We start from the raw sequence: 9,947 nt of genomic DNA, 5'->3' as shown, positions 1-9,947 counted from the left end.
CACGCAGGGTCCCTGGCACTCAAGTGAACACTGGGGTGCCTTTCATGGGACCAGAGGTGGGGGGGGGGGCCCATGGCAATGCTGGAAGGAGGTTGCTGGAACCAGGACTGCAGATACTCAGGAGATAAAATCTATAGAACGTGATGTTCAGACCAGCACTAGAACAAGATAAACCCCATTTAAAATTTTCCAGAGACCACTTTAACTCTGCAGGAACTGCTCAGGCCTGGTTGCTACTGGTTCTGTCTACTCCACATTCTCTGTGCATGGAAAGATTTAGGCATTGGTGAGGAGGGTGCAGCTGCCTGGCAGACGCACTCGCAGCTGACCCAGAGCAGAATGGAGTAGGAGGTGCATTTATCTTTAACCTTAAAGGCTTCTGAACGCTTTGGTAAAACATCCTCAGAAGACAGTTTTAATGTTACATTGACCAGAACTTGTCCAGTTCCAGGGTTCTACATGAGTGCAGTTTTTCTTTTCCAGTTATGTTTCAAATTCTTAGAATCCTGCAGAAGCACCCAGAGGTGGAAGGACCCTCACACGTTTCTTTTTTCCATCTCCATTTTTGCAGATGAGCAGAGGCTCAACTTGCCCAAGGTTTCATGAACCTCAGGCCACTCTGTATTTGGTTAAGAGGTCATCTCACATTCCAGGCAGACCTTCCCGTTCAAGTTCTGAACCTTGGTTTCCTCACCTGTAATCTGGGGCAATGCCTCTTTCTGTGGGATGGTTTCAAGGATCCAAGTTAATCTGTGTGAGGCTCTTGGTTTAGGGCTGGGTTGACATCAGAAGTGCTTACTGAGGGTTAGCTATATCATGGGCTGTGAGACCAGGACACAAACCCTAAGCCCAGAGCGTTGCTGTGACCCCAGCAGAGAGCAAGCAGAGGCACTGGGAGAGAACAGGTGAATTTTTGTTCTGGCTGCAGCAGCAGCAGCGCTCTATGGCTTGGTGAACCTTTCCACACAGAAGTGGATCCTGCACTGTGACAAAGGATGGAGGAAAGTCCTCCTGGAAGGAACTGCACAGGCATGATGGGCAGGTTACCTGTATCACGGGGCAGGGAGGACTGGACAGCCCACACAGGGGCAGAAAGGCACACAGGCTCTGGCCTGCAGTCGGGAGCATCTGGACAAGATGTGTGATGCCTCACTTGTGCCCCTTGGCTTCTCCCAGGGCCCTGGAATGCTGCAGAAGCCACGGGTCAAAGCACGGCCAGAAAGCAGCACAAACCTTCCCCGTTGAGGCCAAGCAGCAAGCTGCAGTGTGGGCCCGAGTGGCTGTCGGTGCTACCAGGCTTCGTGACCGTTCCTCCCTGTTCCCTTGTGTACAGGTGACAGGTGTTGCTGACACCAGGGGTTTCACTCTGTAAGGAAGCCAAGAAAGCTTGAACTCTCTACTGAATCACTTAGGCAGAAGCCGATACATCTAACCTCAAAGCAAACTCAGTAGTTTGGTCCCAGAAGTTTAGATGCTTGTCTATTCCCCGGAGCAGATAGGAAAAACCAGAGCTACTAAAACCTGCCAGGCTGCTGCAGGGAGGGGTGTGGGGAACCCCTGGCCAGGCCTTCAGCGCAGGCCCGGCTGTAGTCCGAGCGGAGCAGGCCCTATTGGACCGCTGCACCAAGTCTGCTGCATTGCAGGTGGGGCTGGGTACGTGGGCGGCTCCCTTAGCTCTGCCCCCACGGTGCAGCCGCCCACACCCACCCTGAGGCCGAACAGAGAAAGGGCTGCCCAACACCCAGGTTTTTAGTGTTTCCACTTTATTGCTCAAGCACGAAACTTGAGGCAAGCCTGGACCTTCAGCAACGTGCAGAGAAGAGGCTGAGGGGGTGGGGACGCGACCTGGCTGAGAAGGGACACTGACGGAGGGGGTACGAGGGTGGTCACATGACACCAGAAGACAGCATCAGCCGCGACACCTGGGCTGAGCAGGAAGGGAGCGGAGGTAACGGGCACAGCAGTGGTTTTCCCATGCCCCTAGCACCCACGTGGAGGCCGCGTGTTTGGAAACAGACCGGGAGGAGGGAGGAGGGGAAGTGGCTGCCCAGGAGGAGTCTCCCTGTCCACCCTGCCTTCTTGTCGGACCTCACATCCCTACCACTCGCCCCTTCTACTGTCTGAGAAACGGACACAGCAAACAGGAAACAAAATAAATTAACATTCTGATGAGTGTGCGTGTGGAGGGACATTCATTCACATGGAATGGGGGAAGGTGGGAGGGGGCGACACCACCTAAAATGAGCCCACCCACCTCAATCCCCCAGCCTGCTCCTCTCTCCCTTCCCCCAAAGCCACCATCCAACCAGATAGAAAAATAAAGGTCTAATTCACTCAAAATTCTTCAGTTTGTACAAAACTAACAGGGTGGAGTAGGGTCGGGGGGCGGGCAGGCAGCCATGGGAACAGGGCTGGGGCAAGGCTATGCTTCCGCCTCCACCTGAGGCTGGCCCCCAGCCACCTCAGTCTTCGGTTCATCCCTCATCTCTGCGTCAGCTGGCTGGTCTCCCGCAGCCACTGCAGCCTTGGCCTGTGAGAAGGGAAGAGGGGCAGGGCATCAACACCAGTCCTCATTTGTCCCTGGCTCCTGATGAGAAAGGTGACTGTCATTCTAGGTCCCCACTCACCTGCCTGCACCCAAGTGATCGCCCTGCACACTGACACACTGACACACACAAACACCCAAAACACGCACCCGATGTAAAAAATAGTACACACTAAGTTCCAACAGAATTACAGAGACCAAAGACACACCTGTGCATGCACGTACAGAATCAGGGACTCTCATCGTTTACTGCAATACTATGGAAAACTGAACGTGTCCATGGCAGGGCACTCAACACTTCAAATATAGCTAGTTCAAACCGGTTTAAAATGCACATTGGATTTTGAAGCCTCAGTCAGGGGAAAAGAACGCAATTTAAAAGTGCTATGTGTTAAAATGTTTAGATATCTTCAGTCGATTAAATATTAAAATTAACTTCACCTATTTTACTTGTTTTTAAACATAGCTACTAGGAATTTAAAATTAGAAATGTGGTTTGCATTATATTTCTGTTAGTGCAGGTTTAGAACACTGAGAGACTAAGAAGCAGGAAACAGGGTAAATAAGATACGATAAACCCACTCAGTGAAATACTATGTGAGCCTGAGAACGAGAGAGCTCTTTTGCACATTGATGTAAAATGAGCTTCAGGTGTGACGTCCAAAAAGCACAAGGCACAAGCAGGAGGCAGCGCCACCCGGGAGCACTGCCTGTCCTGCAGGCTTTTTACGACATGCTCTTCTGTGCAGTTTGAATCGAACCATGTAACTGCATCACCTGTTTAAACCTCAGGTTCTTAAACCTGTTTTACTAATGGGCACAGAGAATACCGGCCAGGCAGCTCACCAGAACATCCAGCTCCCACCCCCAGGGCCTGAACAGGGAGGGACACACACAAACACAGGGGCACACACAAACTGGCATGGGGCCAGGTGATGCCACCTCCTCCCGTCCACCCTGCCCATCCTCACCTTGCTCTCCTCCTCGGCCAGCCTCTCAAACATGTTGGCATAGAGCTTCTTTTCCTTCTCAAGCTGCTTGCGGATGCGCTGCTGGCACACGACCAGCTGGGCCTTGGCCGCCTTGTTGCTGGGGTAGAGCTGCAGAACCTTCTGGAAGTCAGCCCGTGCCAAATCAAAGTCATTCACTGCCAGGTGGGCCTCTCCCCGGCGGAAGAGACCTTTCTCGTTGTTGCTGTCTAGTTCCAGGGCCTAAGACACACAGAGGAAGCAGCAGCAAAGTCTCAGATCTTCCCAAGTCACTGCCGGTGAGATGGGGCCCCACCCCCCAAATGAACAAGTCTCGGGCACCACATGGAAAGGACCCAAGTCTAGAAGGCACCTCATTTAGTCCAGGAGGCACACAGGAAGACGGGTCTTCAGATGAAAACCACCTGGGACATTAACACACTCTTCTCTCTTTGGGGGCAGGAGAACCATGCGGCTCATGGCTTAGTTCCCCCACCAGGGATCAAACCCATGCCCCTTGTGATAGAAACACTGAGTCCTAACCACTGGACCTCCAGGGACGCCCATCCTCCTTCAGAATAAAGCGGGTACACAGGAGGGAGAGGCAGAGGGCCAGGAGGAGATAGTGCTGAACTGGTTGCTCCAACCAGTGCCTCCACTCGCCTCTGTGCCCTCGTCCCCAACCTTAACTAAGCCAAAAAACCACTTGCTTCCCACACTGCTGCCTCTGGGCCTCCACTTCAGAGCCCCACAGCTCCATCCTGCCACCCCTGCCCTAGTCCCAAGGCCAAGTTTCAGGCACACTGGTAGCTCACCCAGCCCTGCCTGGGCACACCGCCCTCACCCTCCTAAGGAGCCTCACCTTGTTACAGTTCTCAATGGCAGCGGAGAAAGCTTGTAGCTTCAGATGACACATGGCCAGGTTGAGGTGGGAGGCCAGCCGAAGGGCCTGCGCCTTCTGTGCGTCCTCGTCAGAGAAGCTGGACTCGTATTCCAGCCAGGAAACAATCTTCTTGTACTGCAGCACAGCTTGCTTGTACTTGCCTTCCTACAAGGGGGGCAGGCTCGGTGGCCCCAGGCTGTCACAGCCCATGGACACCAGTGACCCAGGGGCGTGAGAGTCATGACCCCCGCCCCCCACCCCGACCAGCCAGCTCAGATCTACTTGGTGACAGCTGCAGGTACCAGCCTGTCCACTTCCTGGCAGAAAGCCCACTGTCGTGGCAGAGCGCGCCCTGGGAGTGTCTGAGGACCTCGCTGTGGGCTCACCTTGAAGTACACAGTGCCTCGCTCCTTCACTATGCTGCTCTGCTCCAGCTTCTCCTCTGAACTCATCTCCCAGGACTCCTTGGCCTGCCATACCCCAAAGGAGAAAAACGAGCTGTCAGCCGCCCCAAGGAGTTACGTCCAAGGTGGGGCAGGGAAGACCCTGAACAAACTCACCTTCTCAAAACTCTTGAGATGTATTTCATACTTCAGCTCAGCATTTGGTGGGATCTGGAACTTCTCCTTCCCAGCGCTGCCAAAAGCATAGCTGTGGGGGCAAGAAAACACCAGGTTGTTTCTTAACTTGCTTCACACTTAAACGGCTTCCTGCTTCCTGCAAATTGCCCTCCATCCCTTTGGTCTTGGTGTAAACTTCCTTGCTTGGCAAAATCTTCCCTGATGCTGCTTCTTCACAGTTAGTTGGGCTCTTAGTTAGCATCTTATACATCGTTCTAGTAACTCACATTACACACTAGTACGATTATCTTCCTGAGCAGAGAGCCATTAGAAGGTGGGAACAATGTCTCTGAACACCCAGGAATTTTCCACACTGTGTCTGGCACATAGTAGGTATGTTTCAACAAACATCAGTAATGACTGAGTCAATTAACAGGAGACAAAAACCCTGGGCTGGAAAAGGCAATCTGCCGCAGCCGTAACTGAAGAGATGAGGTTTTGATTCAAAAAAGACGTGGGTGATTGTGGCCACACTCTTGACTACAACAGAGGTCCTGACAGTGTCTGTGCGGGGTGCCCAGCGCATAGTGACCACTGGCAGGGGAGGGATACAGCTGGCTATACAATACAAGCCAGCTCTGTAAGTCACCTGGACTAGGAGATCTGACCTCGGTTCGCCCACCTGCTCTACAGACTGCCCACACCTGGGCCAGAGCTGGCCTCACCTGGGCTTGAGATACACAATGGAATGTTCTCCTTTTTCCATGCGCTGGATGGCCTTCTCTAGCCCACAGGGCAGATCCATGCTCTCCCCCTCGCCGACCTCAAAGCGGAGCTCCCGCCGGTCAAACATCTGGTCCTTGAAGTACCCTTCCAGTGCAACTGGCATTAAAGACAGACAATGCACTGGGTTTCAGTGGGCTGGTGACTGAGGGACGCACCAGCCACCTTCAGCCACCCCCCGCCCCATCGCCCTGTCCCTTCCTACTCCCCAGATGCCCTTCTGCATTCTCAGATAGAGGGATGTTGAGAATGTGGTTCAATCCCTCACTTTATAGATAAGAAAGCTGGATCAGAGAAAGGTATGGACCCGCCCAAACCCACCCAGGCCCTGCACAGCGGAACCCGAGTGGGAATCCCGGATTGTGCAGCCTCACCCTCCACGATGGCGCCGTCATTGGGCTTGGCATAGCCCTCCCCCCGCGTCCGTATTCTCCTGATGATCCCGCCGTCTTCCTCTTCTGTCAGGTCCTCACCCTTGAACTCGAACAACTCCACCTGTGGGACAAGGTCCAAGGATCCATGCTCCCCTCTCACTCACAAGAGTCCCTAGTAAGGGCCAGAGCAGGTCTGACTGCACAGGCAGCCACACCAGGAGTGGACCAAGTAGCAAAGTTTTCAGGAGCGGCCCTGGTCTCAACCTTGGTATGTCTCCTTAATGACTGCTCTATAGAACAAGCACACGTTCCAGACGGTCCTAATTCAGCTGCCAGACAAGCTCTGACAGGTATTAGAAATGACCCAACACCTCTCACCAATCTTCCCAACATTCTCCGAGCCTCCACTGTGAAGGGCTCAACCATTTTTGAGTCTTTTTTTGTTTTTTTTTTTCATTTTTGAGTCTTAACACAGTGAAGTTCCACCTTCTCAGAAATGCTTGCCCCTCGCCTCGACCCACAAGAGAAGCATCTCTGCCCGCATCTTATCTCTAGGGCACCAATGTTCGCCACTGTCAGTCTTGACTGCATGTAGCCTGTGACCTCCTGATTCCTTCATTTTGGTCCACCTCCCTCTGAGCACCCCTCTTGAGATGAACAGGACTTAAGCCCTCACCCCGCTGCTTCAAGTCTGAAAGGGGGGCTTGCGGTCACCTCCCCCGACCTGAAACCTGCTCACTGAGGGTTCTCTGGCAGTAGCAGTGGGTGATGCGCACTGCATGTCTTCCCTCCCCTGAGGGCAGGCCCTCAGCCTTGGCTACATTGTCTCCAGGCAGCAGGAAGGGCTGGAGGGCAGCCAGACTAAGGTTGGCTCTCTGCCTGGCCCTCTGTGGCTGGACACTCACCTCAAACACAAGCGTGGCGTTGGGAGGGATCTTCGGGGGGCTGCCAGCTGAGCCATAGGCGTACTCCGGCTTGCAGGTGATGTGGCACACTTCACCCACCTTCATGGTTGCTACAGCAACATCCCAAGCCTTGATGACCTCCCCTGTAGGTACAGAAAAGAAACAGGTCCTCTTTGGCAGGACTCTCCCTCCGGGTTCAAACAGTGGCCTGAGAGACTTACTGTCCCATGCCCAAAGGGAAGCTGGGTACTCTTTAGAAATGGGACCAGGAAGGTAGAAAATCTGGTTGCGATAAATGGTATCAGGTCTCAGACCTCTCAAAAAAAAAAAAAAAGAAAAAGAAAAATCACTCAACTCTGAAACAAAGAGGTTCAAGAAAACAAAGCAGTCCACCCTGGAAAAGGAAGCAAGGTTTTCAGAGGTGATCAAGGCAATGAGAGATTAAAAAATCAATAGAGTTTCAGGACAGTGGACATAAAAAAAGAACTGTAATAAACCGTTCCCTGTTTAAGCTTCTGAGAATTCAGTTTCTGTTTGTGACAGCGCGCACACCCTGTCCTAAGAGCCTGCTAACCATGCCCACCTTTCCCCAGGTCGAAGGAGAACCTGTCCTTGCGGTCCAGGCTGGAGTCGAACTTGGTGCCATCGAGCAGCCAGCCTGTGTAGTGGACGAAGACTCGGTCTCCAATCATGGGCGTCTCCGTGCCCGTGCCCTCTCGCTTGATGACCTGGAAGGCAGGGAAGCGGAGACGGTGAGTCCCTGGGGATGGACATGGAGAGGAACCGCACCTGTCCGCATGCCTCTGGCCAGAATGTAAGCGGTCTCTTCCTGCCTCCTTGTAAGTAACTCAACAAACCCATCATCAAATGACTCTGCTGTGAGGTTTGGCTACAATTAAACTGACCTCCCTTTCTTGGACCACGACATGACTTGGTTTGAAACACTGGAGACAAAACACCTGAGATCATTTTTGCTGTTATGATTTTATAAAAGTAACTCTAACTCTCTAAACTGACCATATTCGTAAAGTAGTGATGATAAACCCTATCAGAGTGGTTACAGAACTAAACCAGTAAAACACTGAATAATTATCAGCAGCAAAGGGGAAAGTATTTACGCTACATTTCCTCATTCTTCCTAACGCCAGTCATCCAATCAGGTCTGGTTTAGAAAGAAAAGAGGGAAACCAGAAAGTCCAGGAGAGGTAAGAGCAATCAACAGCTTACAAGTGAGCCAAGGCCCTTGAGCAGGCCCTAGGCTCTGACTTGGGACTTGAGCGTTCCTGACTGGTAGGCGACTGCAGTCCTTGAAGTCAGGGTTAGAATATTTCCCAGAGTTTAGAAGAACCTGCTTCTCTTCTTTCGCGTTTATAAAAAGGTGGGCTATCTGGTTAAGTGTGCAAGTTACCCTCTAAGGGAAAGCTCCCACGATGCAATGGACATGGACTCGAACAAACAGAAAAGTGAAAGGGAAGGCGTGGAGAATGAAAAGGGGAAATGGGTCTCCCTGGAAGCCCGCGTGCACACTCGGAGAGCAGCCAGGTGCGTTTCTGAAACAGCTAAGAAGCTCCCCGAGGTCTCCAACCCGCCCTGGCCACACGCACACGTGGGCTGAGCTGCGGGAAGCCAGGAGGAGCAGAAACGCTGGGTGAGGATACGAACGAAGCCGGCCTAGGATTTCGCCATCCTGGACAGCGCAGAACCTGCTCCGAACCGCGGCCGGTTGTCCTGACCCGGGTCAAGACGCCCTGCTGCCTGGCTCCCAGACCCCTCCCCTGGCTCCTCCGGCCGTAACACGGTTTAGGGCGCCCAACCAAAGCACCTCCTCCCAGACCCGCACCCCGCGCTCAGGAAGGCCCCGGTCCGGGGGTGGGGTGGGGTGGGGTGCGGGCGCGGAGGCGGGGTGAACTACAGGTCCCGGCATGCACCGGGGTGGGGGGGGGAGGGGACAGCATGGCCGAGCGGGTGACCTAGCCGGGTCCCAGCCTTTAGGAAAGGGGTGACCAGAGGGCGGAGGGCGCCGGGACCGCGCGCCAAGTCGCACAAAGGCCCGCGCGGGTCAGGCAATAACTCCCGGGACCCTGTTCGCGTCCTGGCTAATGTTTAACTGCCAGGGTCGGCGAGCTCCGCACCCCGGAGGCGCAGGCGGCCGGGGTTGGCTGGGGGGGTTGCTCCCTGGCGGCAGCGGCGGCGGCGGCTGGGAAGGAGCCGGTCGCGGGTCGCAGATCGCAGCGGGGCGGTGCACGCCGCCGGGTCCCCCGCGCGAGCGCGTCCGCCCCCCGCCGCGCCCCTCCCGGCGCATGCCGCAGCCAGAGCAGGCGCTGCGCTCCGGGACCCTTCCCGGGCCTGGGGAGCCTCAGCCCAGATGTTCCCCTTCCGAGCGTGTGGCCGCCCTCCCTCCCTGAACCGGCGGCCCGGCCAGGAAGGCGATGCGCCCGGCCACGGCTGCACGGCCTGTTCAACTGCCGGCCGGGAGGCTGCAAAGGCGGCCGTCCAAGCCCCGGCCAGACGCTGGGGGGCTCCCGGTGCCCGCCCCCCTTCGCCGCCGCCGCCCCGGGGCGCCCCCTGCCCCTTACCTTAAGCACCCCCTCATCCTGCTTGGGGCTGATGTCCACCCCTTCGAGGGGCAGCGGCGCCGACTGCGCTCCGCTCTCGGCCGCCTTCGTCTCCTCGGCGGTCATCACGCCGTTTCTCGGGCAGCGGGCGCCGGGGTGTGCGCGGCGGTGCGGGCGGCGGGTCGGGGCTCGCGCACCTCTCTGCTCCGGCGCGGGCGCGGGCGGGAGGAGGAGGTGGGGTCGTGGGCGGCCGGGGGAGCGATTGGTCCCACCGCCTCGGAGGGAGGGGCTGGGAGGAGCCGGGCGGCCGCGAGGGACGTGGGGGGAGAACTTTCTAGAGGCGCCGGCGGCCGAGCGGGTTCAGGCTCTGGCGC

General features: G+C 55.5%; 1 protein-coding gene across 1 annotated transcript; it reads right to left on the bottom strand.

Annotated features, from left to right (window-relative positions):
• Positions 1 to 1,746: 1,746 nt before the first annotated feature.
• On the bottom strand, positions 1,747 to 9,725 carry FKBP4 (FKBP prolyl isomerase 4). Its single transcript, XM_043440494.1, has 10 exons — positions 9,595 to 9,725; positions 7,602 to 7,746; positions 7,019 to 7,161; positions 6,114 to 6,234; positions 5,682 to 5,838; positions 4,957 to 5,047; positions 4,783 to 4,866; positions 4,376 to 4,561; positions 3,517 to 3,756; positions 1,747 to 2,530 (listed from the first exon to the last, which is right to left on the bottom strand). The coding sequence occupies exons 1-10, from the start codon at positions 9,697 to 9,699 to the stop codon at positions 2,423 to 2,425; spliced, it is 1,380 nt and encodes a 459-aa protein (XP_043296429.1). The 5' UTR covers positions 9,700 to 9,725; the 3' UTR covers positions 1,747 to 2,422.
• Between the last annotated feature and the right edge of the window lie 222 nt (positions 9,726 to 9,947).

The sequence above is a fragment of the Cervus canadensis genome, chromosome 21, assembly GCF_019320065.1.
Source record: "Cervus canadensis isolate Bull #8, Minnesota chromosome 21, ASM1932006v1, whole genome shotgun sequence".
Classification (NCBI taxonomy): Eukaryota; Metazoa; Chordata; class Mammalia; order Artiodactyla; family Cervidae; genus Cervus; species Cervus canadensis.
Note: the sequence above shows the minus strand (reverse complement) of the source record. Positions and strands in the feature narration are given on the sequence as shown.

What these genes read in the sequence shown, in the direction of transcription:
- FKBP4 (XM_043440494.1), bottom strand. Translation starts at nt 9,699, where the DNA reads ATGACCGCCGAGGAGACGAAGGCGGCCGAGAGCGGAGCGCAGTCGGCG. An exon ending in GAGGCACTGTGTACTTCAAG is followed by an intron (nt 4,562 to 4,782) that starts GTGAGCCCACAG and finishes CCCCCCTTGTAG; the next exon opens with GAAGGCAAGTACAAGCAAGC. An exon ending in CCATTGAGAACTGTAACAAG is followed by an intron (nt 3,757 to 4,375) that starts GTGAGGCTCCTT and finishes TGTGTGTCTTAG; the next exon opens with GCCCTGGAACTAGACAGCAA.